At 41.9% G+C, this 25791-nt stretch overlaps 1 protein-coding gene across 6 annotated transcripts in view; it reads right to left on the reverse strand.

Annotated features, from left to right (window-relative positions):
• Positions 1–2034: 2034 nt before the first annotated feature.
• The window catches only part of LIPH (lipase H), a 37055-nt gene continuing 13298 nt past the window's right edge, over positions 2035–25791 (reverse strand). The window contains exons 2-12 of one of the 6 annotated variants that reach the window (XM_074328998.1): positions 24271–24460; positions 23786–23938; positions 22666–23033; positions 21360–21468; positions 16760–16861; positions 15013–15102; positions 12338–12505; positions 10942–11037; positions 8817–8928; positions 4934–5107; positions 2035–3315 (exon numbers count right to left, since the gene is read on the reverse strand). In XM_074328998.1, coding sequence (XP_074185099.1) covers positions 3228–3315; positions 4934–5107; positions 8817–8928; positions 10942–11037; positions 12338–12505; positions 15013–15102; positions 16760–16861; positions 21360–21468; positions 22666–22953 — 1227 coding nt within the window. In that variant the 5' untranslated portion in view covers positions 22954–23033; positions 23786–23938; positions 24271–24460 and the 3' untranslated portion in view covers positions 2035–3227. The remainder of the gene's footprint in view (positions 3316–4933; positions 5108–8816; positions 8929–10941; positions 11038–12337; positions 12506–15012; positions 15103–16759; positions 16862–21359; positions 21469–22665; positions 23034–23785; positions 23939–24270; positions 24461–25791) is intronic. The other 5 variants (XM_074329003.1, XM_019735843.2, XM_074329011.1 and 2 more) reach the window with 5 other exon arrangements.

Consider the following 25791-nt stretch of genomic DNA (forward strand, 5'->3'; position numbering starts at 1 on the left):
CTCAGGGAAGTGAGAGGGAAGAAAAGGTAAGAGGTTCCAGTGAGAGTGAATTAGCCAGGCACTCACCATGGCTCTTTGTCAATGGCAGTCTACCTCCTTCTCTGGCTTAATCAGTTCTGCATAGAGCAATTGAAAGGAGTAGCTTTGAAGACCTACTTGCTTCCCCACCCCACTCCACTTAACTAATTGGAACAGGATGGCCACCTTCCCCAAGAGGAGGATCCCAGGGCTTGTTCTCCTCCCTGGACTTTGGAATTGGGCCACCTAATGAGTGAGTAGCTGGGGACCCAGTGGTCCCAAGGACCCCAATGGTCCATAACTGCCCTGTGGAGAGAGCCAAGCTGAGTCAGAGAGACTCATTGCCGAGCACTAGGATTAATAAAAGCCCAGGAACTCTTGCTGCTGAAGGCTCAGCTCTGTCCCCATTCCTGTCCTTACTGAGTTTGGCTCTGAGGGTTTGGCTCTTCCTGGATTTCTACAAGTAATCTTTTTAATAAAATCTGGGTTAGAACGAGTGGATTTCTGTTGCTGGCATCCAGTTTCCTTGGCTAAGATAGGGTTTTATAGGACTGAGAGCATGGGGCAGGCGCCCATAGATGGGAGGTCCGAAGTTTAGGGTTTTGGAAATCACACAGTTAAGTGTGTTGATGTCTGCATCAGTGGAGGTGACTCCCTCACGCCCTAAGGATGAATCCACTCCATTCTGTTCCACAGACATATAGTGAGCACCTGCTTTGTGCCTGGCATCGTGCTAGGTGCTAGGGCAGCAAGGACGAAGAAGCAGCAGCTGCTCTTGAGGCACCCACAGTCTCGGAAGGGGTACAGACACAGAAACATATTACAATATGGCAAAATAAAAGCAGTAATGGAAGCACATACAGAGTTGGTGGCAAAGGGGGTGGTGGAACGGAGTCATGGAAAAGCAAACAAGGTGATCTTTTAACCACAGCTTGGAGTCATCTAGGAATGATAGCGGGTCCTGGAGGGTTTTAACCAAGGTGCTGAAATGGAGGAATGGGGGAGAGCAAAGTCTCCCAGGCTTCAGGACAGGTGGGCTTGCTCCGAATGGTGTCCGGAGCATTGGAAGGTTCCAAGAATAGTGAAAAAAAAAAAAAAAAAAAAAAAAGAGCAAACCTCTCTTTTCCCAAGATACCTGGGAAGTGGGCATGGGCCTCCAGAGACAATGGAGACAATAATGACAGAGGTGCCTGGGGGAGAAGGAAGGCAGAGGAGGGTGGGCGCTTTGGGGCAAATGGGCTATGGCTGGGGGAGGGGAAGTCTTTACTTACAACTGAACTTGGTTCCACAAGGCTCACAGGATAACACAAGGTGTTCACTTAATAAATATTTCCTGAATGCAGGCACACTATTCACATAGCTCCTGCCTTGCAGAGCAGTCTAGTGGAGAACACAGGCATCAAATAATCCTGCAAATAAATGTAAAACAATACAACTGAAAAGTACTACAAAGGAGAGGTCCAGTGTACTAGATGGGAAATGAGGCCCAAGAAGACTGCCCTGAAAAGGTGCCGATCGAGCTAAGATCCACATGCTCGAGATAATGGTGATAATGGTGAAGAGGGATCTTGGATTTGGGATTCAGACAGATACACTGACAAAGAGAGGGAAGGAGAGGAAAAGATAGCAAGAGCAGAGCCCAAAGTTCCAGGGGCCTTGGGAGAAAGATTCTGAAAAGAGAGTGGCCACACCTGTAACTGCCTTCATTTCTCCTAATCGCTGTTACAGGAAACTCATTGAAATTCATCTCCACTCTTTCCTTTCTTCCCTCATTCATTTACCCATTCATTCTTCCATTTGTTCATCCATCCAGTCATCCCAGAGGGAGCAAGGTATCACGCTAGGAGACACCAAGAGCAAAAGCTGAGGGAGACCCACTGGCCCAAGGAGTTTGTAAATGACAGAAATGCTAATTTCTGGCATGTTCTTGCTGTTATTTTGATTTACTGCCTACCAGGCAAAGGAAAGGGAACAAAGAAGTGACTGTGCTAATCCAAGTGCAGGACCACACAGGAATATATTTGCAGAATTCTATAATTTATGAAATAGAAAGTCCATTTCTTTAAAATCAGGGCTGTTCTCACAGCAAGCAGTTGAAGGAGAGTCACTTGGATGAGGATGAGGTTACCAGGCCTGGGACACTCAGGAATCTCAGGAACCTTGGTGCAGAGGCCACAGCTGTGGGATGTGTGGTCCCACCCCTTTGGCTCTATCTTCACATCTGGCTTCTTTGGTTCTGGCCTCTCTGACCTTGGCCCTCTGGGGCCTCTTGACTTGGCTGCTGCTGTCATTCTAGATTCATGGTTCACACATAGTCACACATTCCTAGGGAAGCCTAAGAATTCCTCAAACTGGAAGCTTCCAAGGCTCTAAGAACAAACCGGTTTATGCTTTGAATTCACATGTTAGCAACACGAGTCATTTAGCATCGTTCCAAAAGGTTAACGTTAATTACCTCTAACAGGTGGGATTGTGGATAGTATATGTCCATTTTTCCTCTATGCATTTTCTAAATTTCCTTCAGTAATCATGGATTATGTTAGTAACAAGGAAAAAATAAACATTTTCCCCACTTTAAAGAAGATGGGAAGCCAGGGGTGTGGCTTTCTTGCCTTCCCAGAACAAACAGACCAAGAGAGAAGCTAGTGTTGGTAAGGAGAAGCTCTTTTACTGTACATTAGATAAGCAATATCAAAATAAATAAAAGCATATTCACATTTATCAAACCACTCACGGATGTGGTACCCATGGGATTTTGAAGAACCTTTCACAGACGTGCCTCCCAGACCCACACAACAGCCCGGTGAGGTAGGTCAGTCTCCACGTCCTCGTACACGCAGGGACGTGGAGGAATCTGGCACAGGGAATGTGGGATCCAGTCCAAAGTGAGGGCTCCAGCCACTCCTTCCCTTGAAGGTGCTGGTCCTCCCGCCGGCAGCAGAATCACAGGGCAGAACAAACAAGGCCTCAGGATGCAGCCAGAGCCTGGCTATTTCTGACTTGCCCTACTTAGGGGCCCCCTTTACAGGACTGTTCTAAAATCCGAGGCCATTTGACATTGTGCAACATGACATCCATAGGACACTACTAGACAAAAAACCCTGGTTATTCCATACTTTTTGTGCCTTGAGGAAAAGGTAAGGCGAAGCTTTAAAACAACCTGCCATAGCATTCTTCATGTTGCTGGTGCCCATATGTACTGACAACAGTTACATTTGCAATTTTGGGCAAAGAATTGGTTGGAAGACTGTTTCAGTGTTTTCCATTAGCACAAGATCATACCGACACAACTGGGGCCTGTAAAAATAAGACAAAATACTCTTGTCAATCAAATAATAAAAAGACCCTATTGTAATAAAGTAAATTGTATTATATCCTTAGGATATAAAATTATTTAGCAATTATTTCTAATGTTATAGGAAAATATGTATGATAAATAAGCAAAGCAACATCAACAACCACAAGAAAGCAGGATGTAAAATTTATTTGCCACATAACTTCCACTAGGTTTCAAAACAGTAATAGAAAGATGAGAAAGAAATAACCAAAAATATTAACAGTGGTTAGCTCTGAATAACAACATTATGGGTGATATTTCTCTGCTTTTTAATACTTTCTTTAACTTTGCAGATTGTATGAAATGAACATATGTTCCTTTGATAATCAGAAAAAATACATATTAAAAAGTCCCACAGTTTTAAGATGTAATGACTATCCTCTTAGAAGAAACTTGTATTATTAAATGTTTTAGGGTACCCTAAACTTTCATGAAAAAGGAATTCATAAAGTATGAACTGCTCACATCATTTCCTGTGTCTCTCCGTCCACAGATCAAATGCTAGAAGTGGCATAGATTAAATGTTGGCGTGGCATTAGTAACAAAACATACATCCCATCACGGCCTTTTCTTCCTCCTCCTCTTTTTCTCTGTCTACACACACACACACAACACACACTGTTTTTTTGTTGTTGGTTTTTTTTTGGAACTGGTTGAGAAGAGGTCATTTACCCCTTAATACTTTGGTGTGTATTTTCTAGAAATAAGGATATTCTCAATGCAGTTATCAGATTTAACATCGATATGGTACTTTCATTCTGTATCACTGGAATAAACTATTACAATTTTTCTGTACCTTTTTTAATACTAGGCTCTGTTCTATCAGTTTTCCAAATTACATGACGCTTTCTTTTCTATAGCAAATTATTAACTTGCAAAGCAGTACAGGTAGAGTGCTTAGGGAGGAATTGTATAACTCTAAATATATAACGACATTATTTCTTTGGATTATTGGGCCATTTATCTTTAAATGCATACCAGTAAAATCTTCCAGTAAAATTTTCTTGGATTACTAGGCTACATTTGTTGTTGTTGTTGTTGCTGTTGTTTTTAATAAATTTTATTGGGGAATATTGGGGAACAGTGTGTTTCTCCAGGGCCCAGGGCCCACCAGCCCCAAGTTGCCGTCGCTCAATCCAGCCATGGAAGGTGCAGCTCAGCTCCAAGTCCAGTTGCTGTCCCTAATCTTTAGCTGCAGGGGGCGCAGCCCACCATCCCAAGGGGGATCCAAACCTGCAGCCCTGTTGTCAAGAGCTCGCACTCTTAACCATGAGCCATCCGGCTGCCCCTCCAGAAGCTCAGCGGCAGCACATTGTCCTCAATCCAGTTGTGGAGAGCAGCCAACCGGCCATGAGGGAATCAAACCAGCAACCCCGCTGCTCAGAGCCGGCAGTCCAACCAACTGAGCCACCTGGCTGCCCCAGGCTACTTGTTTTTATCAAGTCTGTATTTGGAAATCCCCTCACTTTCTTTATTGTGATTGATGAAGTCCAGTTATAAATTAGACCAAGCAGACTGGACAAGAACCAACAACCTCTTTGCAAAACAGTGGCTTGTCAAACCCTGCCTATGGCTCACCTCTCTGGATGGACAAGAGACCTTAATTTCATACGGAGAATCCTGAGCTTGTACTTCGGACCTACTACAGATCCTGTAGAGAACATCAGAGAAATGGCTGCCACTTTATCCAGATCTTGATTAAATCTTGCAAGCAGACTCACTTGGTGGTATTTCTGAAATGTTGCAGGTTCACTAGAAGAAAGAAATAAGACTTCTAAATGGATATGGATTGCTAATGAAAGAAAACAGTGTTGAAGCCTACACATCACTCGTAAGCAGGCAGCCGTTTGACCCACAAGCACTGCGTGAGTGAAGCTGCTAACCCCCGGACTGCAGAAATGCAGTGACATTACAGAGGTGTGGGCTGCCTGCTGTGCCTACGATGTGCCAGGCAGCGTCCTCAACTCTTGGCATGTGTCTCCAGTCCCCTAAACACTTCCGCAAGGTGAGTGTTATCATCTTCCTTTCATAGGCAAGGAAACAAATGCCCGCAGAGCTTAAGCTCACTCAGGTAACAGGGCTTATCTGTCGTAGTGCAGGGGACCCAAATCCAGTTCTGGGTGAGTTCAAAGTTCTGGTCTTTCCATTCAACTTCATACATATATTTTTAGCCACACTAGATACTTATTTAGAAGTTGTGCTTAAGCATGTATGTTTTCAGTCCTGCTTCTCAAAAGAAACCTTCAAATAGCTAAATCCCAGGATCCAGTGCTTTTCTCCAGGTGTGCAGAGTTATTTCCTCCAGCTGGAATCCCAAATCGAGCCTAAGGTATGTCCACTAGGAAGGCTCAGCTGGGAAGCTGGGACACTAGGCCATGGAGAAATGAGGAGCACCACTGCATTCAGGAACAGGAGGCTTGTTCTAGAAATGAGTCCTTAGATTGGAGGTAGGGATGGGGGGTTGTCTGTCACCCAGCGTCACTGGAATTATATGTAAGTCCTGCGGAGAGTAGAAGTGTCACAAATAAAACTCATTTGAAAGGTACCCAGATTTTGGTTTCTAAATACCATCTTCACTAAAAAAAACCCAGGGCTCCCCAGAGAAGTGGTAGATTCCGGGGCTAAGGCAGGGAAAGTGCAAAGTGATCGTGGGAGAACTCATGTGCCAAAAAGGAAGGCAGTGCTCAAAGAATGATGGAGATGTTCAAAAGAATATGGAATCACTTCACACCTATTAGGATGGCTACTACAAAAAAGAACAACAACAACAACAAAAAACAAACAAACAGAAAATAACAAGTGTTGACAAGGATATGAAAAAAATGGAACCTTTGTGCACTGTTAGTGGGAACTTAAAATGGTACAATTGCTACGGCAAACAGTATGGAGGCTCCTCAAAAAATTAAAAGTAGAACTACCTTATGATCCAGCAATACACATATAATTATTATTCAAACATAAAAAGGAATGAAGTACTGATACACGCTACAACATAGATGAATCTTGAAAATATTACATGAAACAGAAAAGCCAGACCCCAAAGGCCCCATATTGTATAATTCCATTTATACGACATGTCCAGAATAGGTAAATCCATAGAGGCAGAAAGTAGATTACTGGTTGCCCAAAGCTGGGGAGGAGGAATGGTATGGGGTTTCTTTTTAAGATGATAAAAATGTTCTGGAATTAGACAGTGATGACAGTTGCACATTTTTTTAATATTCTAAAAACCACTGAATTATAAACTTTTAAAGGATGAATATTATAGTATGTGAATTATATTTTAATTTTTTTTTAAAAAGTTAAAGAAAAGAAAGGCATCTAACACATGGGATAGGGAGAGGAGTCATCAGGCAGGTAATAATCTTGAATATGACTTCATTTGTACCCATAATCTTAAGGCTGGATAAACTCAAGGTACATACTCTAATGTCATTTCTTTTATCTTAAATTGTAAAAATAATACTAAAATGTTAAAGTTTACCTTGAAGAAAAAAGTAGCCATAACCTCCCAAGTAATAGAACAATTACTTTTTTTCCCATACTCATATATCCTCTGATTGATGGTGACTTTTTCACAAACATAACTAAAATGAGAACGACTAAACACGACTAAAATAAAGATGTTCATTAAGGTTTCTATCCTAATCAAGATTAAAAAACCCTCCAAATTTAGGAGTTCCTATTCGGAAGAAATTTACTATGTAAAATTAAAACTTCTAAGACATGTAAAGCAAATATGTAATCAATTATTGGCACAAATACTCAAATTTTGCTAGGTGAACACTCCTCACGATATGTAACTGCACGATCTCTGCTGCTATTTCTTACAATCTCCAGATGAGGTCTCTGCCTAGCTTCCTCACTGAAGGTCACAGCTCATTAACTACCGGAGGCTGGTTCCTCAAGATGTGCTCCCTGCTGGTGCCATCCCTGAAAATGCTGCCCTACTGTGAGTTTGGGGATAGTGAGGTTGCTGAAACAGATCAATGAAGAACATTAAAAAAAACCACAAAAAACCACTACTCACAAAACTCAAGTGTGGTGGGGTGGAAGGAGCAATACAGCTTAGTGGGAGGAATATAATGTAGTGATTAAAACTATGGGCTTTGGGTTTGTACAGACCTGCCTATGATTTCACCTAACTTGCCCTGATCAGCTGTGTGAGATTGGCCAATTACTTGACCTCTCTGAGCCTCAGTTTTCTCATATATAAAATAGAGATGATAATACTACCTCACAGGGTTTTAATGAGAATTGCATTAGCTAATTTGTGTAACGTGCTTACTTCAATAAAGAAAGGCTGTTTTCACTATGATCCAAAGATGCATTTTAAAAAGTCACCTCTAACTGACCCACTCACACTTTCTCTATTTATCTGCACAGTGAACTCATAAGGAGATTGCCAGTTTCAGATGACATTCTACTTGGTCCTCTATAGGTGAGGCCAAAAGACAACCCAAATGCCTAGTAGACAATAGGACCCAAGAAACAATTCCTGAGTAAGTAAATAAAATGAGACTCAAATTCCTTTGCTTAAAGAGTTTTTGGTTGTGTTTTTTTTCCCAATTGTAAAAGTAATAGATGAAAAAATTATTAATTAACTATTTTTAAACAATATATGTAAATATGCACATGCGTGTAATACATACAACGTCATAAAAAATTGAAAAGTAAAGACAAGCTAAAAAACACACTCATTTACACCGTCTAAAGGGCAGTCTAATACTTTGGTATGTTTCTGTTTCATTTTAATTTTTTTTACATTGTTGAGCTAAAACTTTATATATAGATAGTACATTGTTGAGTTTTATATTTTATATAATTTGATATCCTGAAGTTTTTCATTTAGCATATTATAAGTGTTTCATTTAATATGTTTTATAAATAACCTCAGTGTATAGAGTATTCTATTGTATGAGAATATCTAAATTAACCATTTCCTCATTGTGGGACTTTTAGGGTGTTTCCAATTTTCTATTACAAATTACATCTTCTGAGTTAAAAAATATATATATGTATATTATGAGTCATAACAGAATAGAAACATATATATGGGGTGGGTGCCTGTGAGAGTGGGTTTGTTGAGGTGGGCAAGGATTTGCACTTTTTTTGTACACACTTCTTTACTGTTTAAATCCTTTATAGCAAACAGGATGACTTTTGTAATTAAATGCTTAAGCAAAGAAAGGAGAAGGAGAAAAGAAAGAGGGGGAGAGAGAAAGGAGGAAGGGAGAAAAAAGGGAAGAAAGGGGGGGAGGGAAATCCTTGCACAGATTCCATTTGTAAAGAACTTGGGAAATCAAGAGCTACAGGAAGCAATTAAACAAAATATCCCCTTATATCCTTTGTATAACAAAGAAAAGTACAGACATATAAAAAAGAAAATAGGTATTTGGAATTTAATTTCTCTGAGCAAAAAGGGAAATAGAAAACTGCAAACTATCCCAACACAACTTACTGATTGATTTTGGATTCTGTGGTGCTTCCAGCTTTGTCTCTCAATTTGATTGTAATGGACCCTCTTCTTACGTTCTTGTTCCAAGTTATAATATCCACAAAGTAATGATATACTGAAAAACCAGGAGAGAACATGGTAAGAGCGAGGTACTCCCAACTGTTCCCTTAAAAGGTCAGTTCCTGAAATCCCAGCCTCCCTAATAACTGAGTCTCTTTTTCTCTTCCTCTCTAGTTTCTCTGCAAAGATCCAGGGCAGAATTTTCTAACATTCCTTTCTATTCTCTTTGTTAAAGATGGCTTGAGTGACAGCAGAGGTCAATGGTATCCAGTCGCCATGTTTAGGCATGGTTAAACCAGTGTTCCCACCTTAGTGTCTGAGGTCTCATGGCCTATGGCTGAGTGTGACTGGTTCACTTCAAATCCTGCCCATTTTAATTTGTAAGCGGGCATTTTCCCGCCAAATCGCGTAGTAACGTGGGGCTTTTTTGACATTTTCTCGCCAAAATTAGACTTTCCGTAAAATATTCATATCTTTCGATCTATTTGATATTTTTCTATGAAACTTTCAGTGTTTTAGTTTAAAAAAAGGTGCAAAATATGTGTTATTCTCGTCTCCCGCGCTTTGGTATAAAAAGCGATATGACGAGTTTACTCGTTTCCCGCAAAAAATGTGTTAAAATAAACCAACCAGGCAGCCATGCAGAGACCCTCCACAGGTGACAAGGTCTTCCATAACCTGGGCCCTGTCCACCAGCCTATCCAGCCTCCCTCATCCCTTCCCCAGTCATGCCACACCACTGGCACTGCCTACATTGCCAATTTCCCTCTTGTTCCTGAGCCTTCCTCTCATTTGGACACTCTTACTTTGCCCCCTTTGCCAACTCATCCATCAGGTTTCAACTTAATATCACTTCCTCCGGGAGGCCTTCACTGACCCTCAGACTAAGTCAGGTCTACCTCTTGGAGTTCTCATCACGCTCTAGGATTCTCCAATCATTACTCAGCACTCTACTGTATTTACAAAATGCAAGGAAAAGATAGTCAAAAAAGTGGTAAATTCATGGATACATCTAAACAAATATTGCCTGAATAATGTCTTATGGAGTTACAGAAAAAAGATAAAACTAAATATACTACAACAATAGCTGGGGATTGATGATTCTTCTTCTTTGTAATCTCAGCAGTAACATCTTATAGGCACCCAATAAATTCCTATTGAATAAATGAGAGTGCATGATGCGTTCAAGGAGCTCTTCTTCCTCTCTAGTCTTTTGCTCTCCAAGGTCGAGGATGCTTTGGGAAGATGGGAATTCCACCATGATATTCAGATTTGTTATCTCTTGGTCAAACTTGCAGAGAAGGGAAAAGAGGCTCAGGGAGAAAGTGGCCATCTCACAAAGAAGTAAGGTAAGCCCTGGAGTTGCCATGTCATGGCCCGTTATTACTCAGGGGCTTGCCCCATTTGGACCCGGCAGACACCAAACCCTGGGCTGCCACACATGGCACCAAAGAATGAGGGAAACGCAGTAATCTGCAACCTCTTTTATAAGAGTTGCTCCCGAGAAAGGTGAAAAAGGAGACATGATTGCAAGACATACATCTACCCAGGAAATATCCTACTTGCTTCCCAGGGCATCTTATTATCTGTTGGCCCATTTAGCTCTCATCTGGAATACCCAGTCTCTCGATGTCTTTGAAAGGTCATCATAGTTGCTTTGGAGCTGGAACTGACCCACAAATGTGGCTGACACCTTATTTTTCCTAGCCCCAAGCTCATGTCTCTTGGGAATTAAGCAATTTTCTAGAAGAACTTAGTGATTAACATGGCCATCCAGTGAAATTAACAGCTATGATTTGTTGAGATTTTAATCCTTATAACCCAGGCGATAGGTATTATTATCCCAATTTCACCTAGCAGGACATTGAGACTGACAGAGGTTAATGTCATGACCGAGGTCACACAGCTATTATGTAGTAGAGTCAGGATTCCACCTAGGTCCTTCCAGCTCCAAAGTCAATGCCTCACCATGGCCTTCATTTGCCAAGAAGTAGTCAGGAAGCTGAGACTCAGCCATTCCAACAGTATAAGGGTCGGGAAAAAGCAAAAAACCACATTCACCACTCACTGCAGAACGGTTTCTCTTCAGCTGTGTCAAAAAATGCTTTAGTCATAGGAGGAGATTTCTCCCTTAAATAGTCTTTCCAATGATCAGCATAATAGCCTATAAAACAGATTGGAAAAGTATAACATTAACATGTATTATATAAACATAAAAGCAGCTGGGGAGGTAGCGAGAACAGCAAGTTTGACAGCCATCACCGCTGAGATCACCTCCCTGTCGCCCACCAGGGCAGTGCCTGCCCAGCAGCCACCACACCCTGCTCACTACTCTATTAAAAGCTGGGGTGTGCAAAAAGACCCTAGAGTGGCTTTTCCCCTTTTCTACCAACATTACATCACCCATCCCTGGTTCTCAGCAGCAGGGGTAGGGAGTGGGGAGCACTAAAAATAGTGCTGATATTTTTCAGTAACACATTCATTTTATAGGTTAAAACAAATTCAGATTTATACCTGGAATAGCATCATTCTTGCAAAACAACGTGCTTTCTTGAACTACAATCAAGCCCCTAAATTGCACAGAGCCTGGGTTTGCCACGTGACTGTCACCAGGCAGGTGAATGTCGTCCTTCATGTGATGTGTGCCTGCAGGAATGAGGCTGAGGACCATCAGTGGGAGCACTCTCTCTCCTCTGTCCCCACTCCCAGAGAAAGGCCTCTGCCTTCTGATTTAATTGATCTGGGGTGGGACCACCAGGCATCAGTATTTTGTAAAAGTTCCTTAGGTAATTCTAACGCACAATCAAGGTTGAGAAGCCCTTGTCTATAGCATGCACTGATGGTAACTTGGGTTTTTCCTTTGAGAACAATTAGAAAATTCTCATGACTATCCAGTTTCAAAGTTCTCACTACCTGGAATATTTCTATCAATGCTTAGCATATATCCAAGCATCCTCCACAGTATCTATCACCAACCCCACCCCCTTACGTGGACAAGAGCCAGAGTGTGGCGTGAGGGCATTAGAGACACAACTTGTTGGGAGGGATTGCTCTGCACGGCTCATTTGGTAGGAGGGGCTCGGGGCTCACTGCGCCCCACCCCCCGCAGAAAGGTGTGTGTAAGGTGTTCCTGTCGCCATGGGAACAGGCTACATAAGGCAACAGTGCCTTGGATGGGCTTGGCAACTCTTCTGGAGCCTTCTTTTCCATGCTAAAATAGAATGTCCAGGGACGATGTATGACCTTCTGGATGAAATCCTATACAGATTGCTTTTCTAACACTGTTTATTATTAGGAGATCCCAGAGTACCTCACAGAACAAACTGGCTAGAAAAAGTTGACTAAATATATTTTTTAAAAACACACAATGTTCAGGCCCATGTTTAGACAGGAAGGTGGTGCTGGTATGCCTACCAAAAATTAGTACGTTGTTAATCAGAGGTGAAACTGCTTGTTGGACTTACCCAGAATTGGACAGGACTCCTTTTGTGGTATGCCGCAGCTGACACATTTGCCATTCCTATAATCCCGGTAGGAGTCACAGGGATATGCTGTGATAGTACAGTTCTCTCTCAGGGAAGAGAGATACAGGTACACAGACCTCTGGTGGTCACACTTAAAATACTGTGCTCCTGGGTGGTAAAAGGAATGATTAAAGAATAGACCTGTTATAGCACTTAATAACAGTACGTCTGTCACATATTGTATGCACACAGACCCCTACAAACACAATTTATCATGTCTCCTATATGTCAAGCACTGTATTAACAGCTTCAGTATATTTGATTCCATTTAATTCTGATAAAACCCCCATAGATCAGGATTCATGCCAGCAAGTAGCAGGAGAAAAGAAGAGGACAGGCATGGGTATCTCCATTGGACCTAGCAGGACACTGAGACTCAGAGAGGTTAAATGACTTGACCAAGGTCATACAGCTATTATATGGTAGAATCAGGATGTGACCTATGTCCTTCCTTTATCGGTGAACAGGAGAAGAAAAACTCAACGGTATTCAAAGATTCCCCTGAGGTTTTCACCAGAAGACAAGCATGATTAAACTAGTAAAAAACATCACAGAAAGTAGACATCGGGGAGCAACTGGTATAAGAAGATCCCCAAAGAGGGCAAGCAGAGGAGATAGCTTTGAAAAAGGATGGTGGATGCCTCCACCCTAGGTCAGGAGGGAATATGAATATCAAGACCAACCTTGTGAACTAAGATGAGAATAGATAAGATGTATTTCTCAGGTAGGACCTTGAACTAGGTGCAAAAGTCCCATCTCGCTCACGTCTAAGAGATGAAGGGTTATAAGTAAGGGTATGTTTGAAATAGAAGCATGAGGAGTGATCGTAGGGAGTCAGTGAGACATAACCAAGAGGATTCTCTGGCATTATTGTGGACTATGGAGAAGTTAGCAAGCTTGCCTGACTTTGTACTCCATTGAAGAGGTGCCATGGCTTTTCCAGAATGTTCCCCAGCAAAGATGGGGCTGACGTGGCAGAGACCTAAGGACCTGGAGGTGCGCAGGGCGCTCATGAGGGCAGCCAAGCGGTGGGGTGAAGTGAGCAGGGCTGAACACAAGGAGACAGCGCTGGAAGCCATGGATGGGCAAGGAGAGCTGAGAAGAGGCCTCAAACGTAGTGTGACGGTGACAGAGGAGTCTGACGGGGCACAGAGATGGGTATCAGAAAAGTTGGAGGTGATAGAGCATGGCAGCACAGAATATCAGAGAGCTTGTCGGAAGGTTGATGGGTCAGATGGTGAAGTCACTCAGAAAAGGGGACTGGGTCCCAAAGATGAGTAATCAATGGAGGTAAGGATCTGAATAGGAAACAGTGAATGAACCCCATGAAAAGAGGAGCTATGCCTGTGAGCTAGTGGTTTGGAGAGGCCCCGGGTGCAAGAGTCACGTCAATGTTTCCTCTTTCTCCAGAGTCCACTTACTCCCATAGAAAAGACCAGTGAAGGACAAAGAGAAATAAACTGGGGGAATTAAGGGGAAGCACGGTGCTGATGTGGGCTCAAGCTGGACCAGAGTGAACTCTAACAAGCCAATATTTACTTATTATTCCTGGATCTTCCACTTGCAAAAACAACGACGTTAGTCATGATACAGATGATGTCTTTTATAAGCAGAGCACGTTACCTCTGACTGCTTATGGCTGTAATTACACTGTGTCACACAGGACAGGGTTTGAACACTCACCATTTGTGATACCATATGGTTGGCCCTATTTATGCCATTTCATCGGAATCATTTTTAAACACTATGTCATTCCCGTGGGGCCATATACAGCTATCATTTTGTAACAAGATCATCTTTTTCTAGAGTCATTTCTGTAATTGTTTAACTTCCTCTGGCAATGGTGAAACATAGATTTAGAGCACTCAGGGATGGGTTTTTTTATTCTACCACCCCACTTTTATCCTGTCCTCCAACTCCTCATTTTGTTTTTGTGAGTTTTTTCTCACTATAAAAGTAATATGTGCTCATTTAGAAAACACAAAATACTAGGAAATAATGATAGAAAATCACCTAGAAGTCCAATATAATCTGTTGGAGCATTTATGGTTAAATGGTTAGTCTTTTTTTTTTATACTCACACATATACAAATATACATTTAAAAAATAAGTCGGGATCATACTGTATAGTTCTATGCCTTTTTCATTTGACAGCATATTGTAAGTATTTTCAATAATCTCTGCAAATAATTTTTAATAATTATATTTCTTTGGGTGGGTGTACCATTTTCATTTAGTAATTTTCCTATGTTGGACATTGAAATTATTTCTAAAAAGTTAACTATTATACACAACACTGTGTTGAATATCTTTGCACTCTAATTTTTGTCTATATTTTCCATTATTTCTCTAGGAAAGATTTCCAGATGTGGAATTTCTAGGTCAAAGAAATACCTTTGCAAGAGAGAGAAATAATTCATAATACCTCTTAATCATATGTTTATGGTTTTTAAAAGTAGTATACTTACATAACAATTTGTAATTTATATTTATACCACCTTTATCTTCTTAGAAAATTTGTTTTCTATTAAATACTACCCCACATAGAATAATATTTTTTAAATATGCCTTTTTTAAGCCATTATTTTATAAAATAGAATTTTTTCTGCACTTACCTCCCAATATTGTTTTGGGGCAACCAGGTTGATCCAATCCTCCATTTGGGTAGAAGTCTATGTTTCCTAATGGTTCCTTGTAGCCCAGTGCTAAAAGAGAATGCACTATGCTTTATACTGCTTTGAACTTTTCACATCTCATAGCTCACTTGCCTGCAAGCTATGGGCGGGGGTTGTAGTATTATTATTATTTCTATTTAAATATTTTGCCCAAAGTTACCCACCTAGTTAGTTAGCTAGTTAGTCTCCAACTAGGAGACTATGAAGATGGTAATAGAATCTATTTCCAATATTTCTAAAGACATAAGAGAGTTTGGTCACTCATTCACTGCAGGGTTGATAAAATGGTATGTTTCTTCTTTACATTTGGCTGGAACCCTCTAATTTCCAGGTGCTTCCTGAGCCTCTATTTGCATTTGTGTACATCTTTAATGAATAAGAAACAGGGAAAAATGAATGTCTACTCAGTAGAAAATGATCTTTAAAAATTTGGGATCCAGAGTGGTAAAAACATTGGATAGTCTTCTAGAAAATGGGGACCTAAAGAACTATAGATAGATTTAGTAATTGCTTATTCTCTTTAACCTTGTAACCCCAAATAATCAGTAAAATGCTTGATTAGAAAGATAATATACGCATACATATATAGTGCATCGTTTTATCTCAATAAGTATTACATATCGAGAACCTACATGTGTCCATGGGCATGATACTATCTAGGTGTTTTACACACCTTCTAATTTCACAATGTCTACAAAGTAACCATAGGGAAATTCAGATGAAGTAACTCACAGATGAAAATACTGACTTGGCTCAGGGGGTTTAAGGAATAAACAAGGCACCACTAGAAAAAACATAATATGGGTTTTGAGTCCACTTCTCCCTGACTACAAAGCTTATACTCTTTCCTTCAAAATACACTTTCTCTCCAAGAATAAAACATAAATTGCTCTATTCCATCAAGCATTAAAATGGCAGTGAGGTACTGCACTTAAGTAAGGTAATACTTTGCAAACTACACAGCAAGAATATAGCTGTTTCATGGAGACATTTATCCTAAGGCAAACAATTGCTGACACTACATCAGAGTGCCCAAGAAAAGTGGTCAAGGGTTTTCTTAGGTGGTTGTATCATGAAAAGGGTGTACAGAGCACTCTTCTCTGTCCCCTCGCCCCTCCCCGAGTTTCTGTTCCAGCTCTTCTCCCATATATCTAGATATGAAGCTATATCACCCCAAACCCCATGACATGTACCCAATCCCAGACATGAAATCAGCACCCTGAAAGACAGAAATGGCCAGGAAGACCCAGAGAGAGCTGGAGAGCTATAGGTAATTCAGAATCACTCTGTGTAGAGAGATGCAACACTTGAACATAACTTTCAGCTTAAGGAAATAATGAGAAAGAACCAATAAAAACAGGAAATCATGCATCCAGGTCCAGTGGTATGTATGGAAACATTTGTCCACACGGTGTGAAAATCAGCCTGTCCTTGATTGGTCAAGATGATAACTTCAAAAATAAAAAGAGACAATGGGAAAAGCATCTTCACTCCAGCAAGAGATCCTGGGTGCCTCATTATTAAACCAGCTTCCCTGAAAGATTTCTGTGGGTCTGGTACCCCGCCCCGTACGAAAAGAGGGAATCTGGAGGAACTTGACCTGCCCCTGCATGACAGTTCCCCCGGGGGAAGGCTCCGTGGGAGTCTGGAGCAGCAGATCACTGACACACAAGGACGGGAATGTTACCGTCAGTGTCGGAATGGATGACATCAACAAACTGGGCATCACTGGGATCTAATCTGTCCTCTGGAGGTTTTCCATTGAATAAAGGGCCCGCAGGGTCGAGACCTGGAAGGAAAACAGAGTCAGCTTGGCAACCCCACGCCATGAGTCACCTGCAGCCAGGCTTTTGATCTCTTTCTTAAGGATGGCTCACAGGCTGCAGGGCACCCTCGAGTGGGCAAGCATTCATTCCCATCCTGCTTCGTCAGGCTGCTTTCCACAGCCCTGTAGCATTTTCCCAGGGTAGACATGGTTACCCTGGCAGTGCCCCCTGAGAATGACACCCAGACTCCATCAGGAGGTATGTCTTGTGCAGAGCTCAACAGCAGAGAGTGCACAGACATATGGGGACCAGAGGTGTGGGGATAAACTGGTTCCTCAAGAAAAATCACCTGAGGGTGCATATAAAAAGTGGATGCTATACTTACATATACCATTTTAAATGATCCAGAAACCTCCCTCAGCCTTTCCTTCCTGTTATTAATAAAGTCCTTTATAGTTTCCATGTTTACTCATTTATACTAGTTCGTAAGCTCCACATCACACGCCGGTGAGGGAGGCAGGGCAGCTGTCATCATTCCCATTTTACAGAAGAATGAGCTGACGTTCAGGAAGATCAAGTGTCACAACCAGAGCCACAGCCTCATGATTCAATCACCTCTCTCTGCTGAGCCCTTGGTTTCACTGCACTGAGTCTGGCAAGCTGGGTAGGAAAGAGTGAAACTCACAGGTGAGGTCAGGTGTCAGGGAAGGTATCGAAGTGGGAGTTCAAGTGGGTGTCAATTCCTACAAATGGATCCACCCCATAAAGGCCTGAACTGATTCTTTTGCCCTTGATCAATGCTAGCTGGGCGTTCCTCACCATCATGCTGAAACAGCTGTAAAAACAAGACGGCAGATCCCATGATGCTGTAACCACAAAATAAAAACTTGAGACTAAAAACAAAAATAAAGCATGAGAGGTTCGAATATGCCTTGCTTATTAGAATCCTACCTGGAGTGAAGAAGGTTTCAAGGGACATATTAAAGATACTATCTATGAATGTCATTTTAAATGACATCTCCCGGGTGTTAGAGATGAAATCCAAGAGACAGCATCTTTGCCTCAACTTTCCTGGTTCTAGCCTCAATCTCTCCATTTCTCCTCTCCAAACACTCTTGCTTCCTTGAGGCATATCTTTATCTGCACCTTTCCTTACCTCCTTCTCTTTCCCCCACCCACCAACTTTTTTTATTCTTCTGTCTGCTCCCAACTAAAACTAATGTGGAAGGAAATGGAGCTACACCCAGGCACCCAAGTCCACAGGATACTCTCAACAGAGCGAGAGAAACTCCTGACTTGGGGAAGAGTTTGCTGGAGAAGCCTCCTCCTCCTCCCAGAAGACAGCACCACTTCCTGTGCAATAAAATGAACAGTGAAACAGCGAGAGCCCGTTGTACAGCAGCCTCCAGATCATAGCAGACAAACCAGCTTGCTGTACAAAGTCCAAACCAGGGCAATTTTGAGAGTGATGAGGGACTATTAATAATTATACCTGCACTCGAGGCACAAATGGGGACTGTCACAGTAAATGTGGACATATGATCTCCTTAGTGATAAGCGATAGCAAATGATCGGTTTATAATGTCAGCCAAAAATGGCAGGGTGGGGGAGGGGCCGCAGGGAATTTCCACAGTGCAGATGCCCTAAAATGCTGTGTATTTTGTGTGGGCAGAGCCCACTGGAGTAAGTAGATGTGACATAGAGCCCCAAACCTAGCACCAACCAACTCTGTGACCTCAGGCGTGTTCCTTTACTTCTTTGAACCTCAGTTCCCTTATCTGCAAGATGGAAGTCGAATTAATAGCTACTTCTGAAGACTTACAAAAGGACTTCTGGATCTGAATCCAGAATATTTTGAGATTATAGAATGGAAACAAAATGAGAAAATGGAGCTCTTTCTTGTTGCTCTGAGATCACCAAAAAAGTGTCTAGATAGCGATCCAGAGAATTTGCTGAAAGCTCCGGACCTCTCCCCTGGACAGACGTCATTTGCATGCAGTTTCAGGATCCTCATATTCTCATCCCCAAGGTCACCAAGAACTCTCCGAGGCAGTGCTATCCAACATAATGTGAGCCAGACATATAATTTTAAAATTTCTAGCAGCACTTACAAACAAGGAAAATTAATTTTAATAATGCACTTTATTTAACCCAGTTTATTTAACCCAATATATCCAAAATATTATCATCTCAACATGTAATCAATGTGAAAACTCTAAGATTTTTTTTATATTCTCTTTTTGTACTTAATCTTTGAAATCCAGTGTGTATACTGCACTCACAGCACATCTAAAAACCTGCTTTAGCCGCATTGCAGGTGCCTAGCAGCAACCTTACTGGACATAGGTGTTTCTCGGCAGGTAGTGTTCAAACGACCTGCCTCTTGTGGTTAAAAGTACAGACTCCTGGACCCCAATCCCAGAGAGTCTGACTTAGCAAGCCAGCGTTGTAACAAACACCCCAAGGTGGTTTTTACACAACTTTGAGAGTCAACTTTAATGTATTATCAAGTGGTGTAGATACTTGAAATATTTTAAAATCCATTCGTCCTCTGCATCTTCTGTTGAAGAAGTTAATGAAAAGTAAAACCAGGAGATGTGTCTGGAGAAGAAAAGCAAAGGGAAGGACAGGAGAAAGAAAGGGACATAGAAGAGATGTAGCAGCCATTCTGGCCTAGGTTATTAACAAGCAGAACCGTCTGATACTTGGGAAGTGGGAGTGAATTGTGTCCTTGGGTAACAGGCCAAATTCCTACCCCACAATTCAGTGAGCCCACTCAGGCAAGGCAGTGGGAGGTGAGTGGGTAAGGGAAACACTTTACCCCTGAAACTGCTCTGGGGGACAGCTGAGATTGACCTAGGAACTCAGAGAGAATAAGAAATCAAAAGACCTTGGGGGAGTCAGAAAAGTCAGCAGTGGGCCACTGGCTGAGTCCAGGCCACAGCGCAGGGTCTCGTGGGGAGAGTGGAAGGAAAGCTGGGTGGGGGAATTTCCATGGTCAGGGAGCAGGTTACATTGCATTCACATTGAAACTTATCATGGAACACGTTTGCTGGGAGGTTGAGGAGGAAACTGGGAGGTAAGCAGAGTAAGGCAGCAGTAGGCTGGAGCCCAGCAGGACTAGCACTGGGGAGCAGATTTTGCTCTTCTCTCCCTAAACTTTGTGGTCAGTGACGTCAGGTTCTTAGCTTGAAATTAGCCATGGTGGGTGTATTTATACCATGGAAATCAGCAAACGCTACAAATCAGGAATCTTGTTTCTTTCTTTTTCTTTCTTTCTGCCATTTTTCCTTCCTTCCTTCCTTCCTTCCTTCCTTTCTTTTTTTTGCAGAACTGATCAGCTTCTAAACACATCACTGGAAAAAGTCCCACCTGCCAGAAGAGGTGCTCCCTTAAGGGACACAAGCAAATTCCAGCTATCAGTCTTTTGTACCCATAAGGAAATTTTTTAAAAATAAAGACACATTGTTTTCTAAAACATAGTAGTAGTAGAGATAGATAGATAGATAGATAGATAGATAGATAGATAGATAGATAATAAGTGGAGCTTTGCTTTCCTAGGAAAACAGGTAAATAATAAGATGAGGGCAGACTTGGCCTTTGGGGTGAAAGTGAGAAAAAAACAGCTAGGAAAAAAGAATGTGACCTCAAGGACCAGCCAATGTGGTGTGTGTGTGTGTGTGTGTGTGTGTGTGTGTGTGAGAGAGAGAGAGAGAGAGAGAATCACTTACCCAGGGCTACCTGTCAAGTACAGTAGCACATTCAGACTTGTAACCCTAAAAGCTTACCTACCAAATGTAGTAGGTTTGAATCATTGACCTCTCCCCTTCCTCCTTCTACCTTCCATGTTCCCTAGAATTAAAATAACTATCTCCATGTAAGGATGGATTCTAGGAAACATAAATTGAAGAGGTCTTAAGTCTGAAAGAGAAAGCCTCCCTCAGTCCTTCATTTGTAGCTGTGGAAAGTTACTAGAGCACTAGGCAAGAGAGCCCAGCATGGGTTTGTTTGAGATTTGACCTGCTGTGTGGCTGAATGTTTTCATTCAGTTTTGGCCTGAAAGCTGATATTCGGAGAGTAAGCCCCAACCATCGAAATTCCCATCTCATTTTCCTATCATGAGACTCCAGCTATCCTTGCGGACAAAAACATTTTAGGTATGTAGTTCAAGCTACTCTTGATTAAATGAAAGGAAGAAGGCTATCTGCTTGGGACACGCAGATCAAATCTCCGTGGGACATAGCTGTTTTCCTAGCCATAAGAGAAATAAAGTCACTACCATGTTGTTCATGGTATACACAACTTACAAAGTGCTTTGCACATATTATATTAAATAATAACTTGAGGTCAACTTTAGTGTATGATCTTCCTTTTGCAAAAGAGGACACATGCTCAGACATGTTAAATAATTAGAAGAGCTGGCTTCGAACCCAAGGACTTGAATAGCCTGCAAGCATCACATTGCCCCATGAACACCCTGCCCAGGCCGCCGACCCCCTGTCCATCCACAGGAAGCCTTACCTGTAATTCTCCCCAGCTGCCCATCGTACATCTTTCCAACAAAGCCGGATATGTGGGCTCCTAGACTTACTCCAATCATGTAAATGTCCTCAAGAGAAGCTCCTTCTGCCTGAAATTTCAAGAGGTCCATCATTATAAATTGTCAAGGCTAAGGAGTAGGCAACATTTGCAGAAATTTCCTATCTGTTGACATTGGAGAAATATGTATATCCATTATCTCATGTAAGCATCACAACACCACTGCAAAAAAATATATGCTATTCTTTTGATGATACAGTTAAGAAAACTGAGGTCCAGAGTTCAAGTAATCTGCCCAACGTGAGGCAGTGGGGGAAGCGGCAGAGCAGGATAAAACCAGTCTGTCCAACTCCAAACTAGTGCCTTAACCTTATGCCATGGTGTCTCCATTTATACTTCTGCTGGAAACCAAGCTGAGACACCTTTAAAACTTTACTAGTTGGGGAGAAGGACAACAATACGTTTATCTTCATGCTGATTCAGTTATATGAATCCACTGTGGAGAGGGAAGGAAAGAAGGAAAGAAAGCAGGGTGGGGATGGACCACACTGACCATAGTCTGCTGAGATAGGCGCTATGAGTCATTTTAATGCTTACTTTTCCAGGGCTGTGGCTTAGGTGCGGAGCACATGTATAATAAAACTGATGCCACTTCTGGCCACAGTGGCTCTCTCTGAAATAGTCCTGCTATCAAGCCACGTTTTTTTCTATAAAAGGGTCAATTCATAAGATTGATCACTAAATAAAATTTAAGATTTATTTAATCTTCGGTAAGTCTACTAAAAACATAAATCAAATATACAAAAGAATTTCTCATCAGATCATGGGTATCAGTTTTGGTTTTGGATAATCCGGTCACTAAACTTTTGGCATTGCTAGGAAAAGGAACAGCTATAAAGTTGAGGAAGCTCTAGGCATTGAAGCCAGGGAAACCCCTACACAGAATCTCTGCTACACACAGAACAACTTCATGTGAGTTAGAAAACAATGTCCCTTTTTCAGGACACATTTCTGTCATTCACTGGAAAGTTATCATAATACACATACAATTCTACAATGTCTATAAGGACAGTGATGCTCACTTAGATGGGTGCGTTGTGCAGTGCACAACCTGCACAACCATACCTAGGGACCTTCCCTCCAGCCCTTTCCTCCACCTTCCCTGGGGCTTATTTGGATTTACAAAATAACACCGCATGTTCATTGCAGACATCTCTTGGCTTTAACTCTCCAGATAATGGGCCAGTTTCAATTTTGTCCTGAATTATCGAAGAGCATTTTCCCTTACCAACATTTGGTCGATAAATTCCTTCAAGATTTTTGCTACATCTTTGGTCTTACTGGAGGCATGGTGGTACATTACAGTTGTAGCTCCTCGATTCCAATCAACAACAACGACATTCATATCCTCTACAGAGAGCAAACCCTCTACTAAGTCCCCAATCCAAACTGGAGGGGAGCCTGTCGGCCTGAATCCATGGACAATGAAGGTGGTTTTCTTGGTTACATTCAAGTTCCCTAAAACTGTGGAGTTGAGAGCCTGTGCGCAGGTCAGATTTCTCCTTGTGTAGAGCATCAGCTTCACATTTAGTTTCGTACCAACCACTGCACTGTGAAAGCTCAGTCTTGTGAATGAAGGACATGTTTCATCTGTGTCTAAAAATAAAAAAAATACATGGCATCATGACAGTTCTTTCCTTAGTTGGGCATCAAGTAAGAATGCTGTCCTACACTTGCTGGAGTTCTTTCTATGTGCCTTACAGCACCTAGCAGGAGGCTAGATCTGCCATGTTTCCCTGAAAATAAGACCTAACTGGAAAATAAGCCATAGCATGATTTTTCAGGCTGCTTGTAATATAAAATAAACCCTAATGTGTCTTTTGGAGCAAAAATTAACATAAGACCCAGTCTTATTTTCAGGGAACTATGGTAGGGCTTATTTTATATTACGAGCATCCTGAAAAATCATGCTAGGGCTTATTTTCCAGTTAAGTCTTATTTTCAGGGAAACACGGTAGTTGAATGAAGTTGCAAAGTCATACTGATAAGGAGTTCATAAGTAGTGACTCCTTTTTCACCAGGAGAGCCATCTTTCCAAATTCTACCCTCCTTCAGGGTCTAACCCCAAAAGTCACCTCGATGAAGCCTTCTCCAATTCTCCCAACCATAAATATTGTTCATCCCAGAACTCCCCGAGCCCCTTTATGGACCTTAGTGACAGCACAATGAAAACACGTTCAAGGGTGTATTATGGGTATTTATATACGTGCCTGCCTATGCTGCTAGACCACAATCTCCTTGGAATGGTGCCCTATAAGCTTGTGTATCCCTCACTGATCCCAGCACAGAGTAGAGGGCTCAATAACTGAAAGTTCATGGTCCAAGCACCTCTTGCTTAGAGCACCGACCTGAGACAGCGGTGGGGAACGGGGTGTGCCTTGCCCTGAGCCTTTCAGTAGCATCTGAAACTGTTGAGCACGGTGGCGTTTTTGGACCCTCTTCTTTGCTCTTCAAGCACCACCTTCAAGCATTCATCCCACTGAGTAGGTTCTAAGGATGGCCTTAGAAGAAAAGTCAGGGGTGGGGAGGAGAATAGCATAGATGAGCCTGGAGCATCTTGTTATGGCAGAAAGTGAGTGTTTAAAAACTTGTCACAAGGACACAGGAGCCAGGTGGAGGGGCTTCCACTGGCCAGATCTGGGATAATTTGAGCACAAAATAATTAAGGACACTAATGAGCTATAGGACTTTGGAAAAAACTAGGAATCCATGATTCCATCACAAATAAATGGATAAACAAACAAACAAATAAATAAGTGGAGGACTCTTACTTATAGTATAATGCTGAGTGCCAACTGGCAAATGTGGAATGAAGGCTAGAGTTGAGGCTCACCATTTTACAATCATCATGATAAAGACTGGTTAGGGGGGCCGGCCCGGTGGCTCAGGTGGTTCGAGCTCCATGCTCTTAACTCCAAAGGCTGCCGGTTCGATTCCCACATGGGCCAGTGGGCTCTCAACCACAAGGTTGCCAGTTCGATTCCTCGAGTCCCACAAGGGATGGTGGGCTCCGCCCCCTGCAACTAAGATTGAACACAGCACCTTGAGCTGAGCTGCCGCTGAGCTCCCAGATGGCTCAGTTGGTTGGAGCACGTCCTCTCAACCACAAGGTTGCCGGTTCGACTCCCGCAAGGGATGGTGGGCTGCGCCCCCTGCAACTAGAAAACAGCAACTGGACCTGAAGCTGAGCTGCGCCCTTCACAACTAAGACTGAAAAGACAACAACTTGAAGCTGAACAGCACACTCCACAACTAAGATTGAAAGGACAACTTGACTTGGAAAAAAAAAAAAAAGGCCTGAAAGTACACACTGTTCCCCAAAAAAGTCCTGTTCCCCTTCCACACCCCCCCCCAAAAAAAAGACTGGTTAGGTAAGACTCATCAATGGGTGCTGAACCGAGAGGGAGGTGGCTTGAGGAGGAGCATACGTATATGATCTGAAAGTGTCTCACACAGATTGCTTGTTAGTGATTAGGGGAAAGCAGTAACTGCACAGTGGAGAAACTGAACAGCACCTTGACTAGGTTACCTGAACGCGCATCACAGGTGAGGGGCAGACAGACATCATGTGCCTCTCGCTGTAATGTACTGAGAATGACACAACATCATCTCTCTAGTATTTCAGTGGGGAATGTATAACCTGAATCTAACCAAGAGGAAAAATCCGACAAACACAAAATGAGGAATAGTCTATTCTTTTAAAAAGGGACCTGAATCTTTAAAAAGGTTAATGTCATAAATGAAAAAAGAAAGACTGTGGAAATGTTCTATATTAAAGGAGACTAAAGAGTCAAGATACGGGCAATATCTGGTCTTGGACTGGATCCTGTGATGGAAGAAAAAAAGAACATAAAAAATTATTGGGCCCATGGACAAAACTGGGATATGGACATCAAATTAGATAAAAGTTTGGTATCAGTGTTAAATTAATTGATTGATAACCATACCATGGTTACATAAGAGAAAAATCCTAATTCTTAAGACGTACAACTGAAATATAATGGACAACTTAGTCTCAATTGGTTCAGAAAAAGAAAACCGGGGATGGAGAGAGAACAAATAAGGCATATGTAGCAAAATGTTACCAATAGATGAATCTATGCAAAGTATTATTTGTGTTCTGTGTATTTTTTTTAATTCTTTTAGCTTTCTACAAGTTCAAAATTATTTCCAAATAAAAAGCTTAAATGAAAGGAAGAAGAAAGAGGACAGGGCCATACCAGTGTCACATAAAGCAGGAGGGAGGCTGTGTGTTCTCATATCAGAAAACCAAAGGAGACAGAAATGTTTAAGACTGTTTGAAAGGGAATAGGGAGTTGGAAATAAACTAAAGGTCGAGTTGCAAGATGAGAAC

This window comes from Rhinolophus sinicus, linkage group LG01 (assembly GCF_036562045.2).
Source record: "Rhinolophus sinicus isolate RSC01 linkage group LG01, ASM3656204v1, whole genome shotgun sequence".
Taxonomy (NCBI): domain Eukaryota; kingdom Metazoa; phylum Chordata; class Mammalia; order Chiroptera; family Rhinolophidae; genus Rhinolophus; species Rhinolophus sinicus.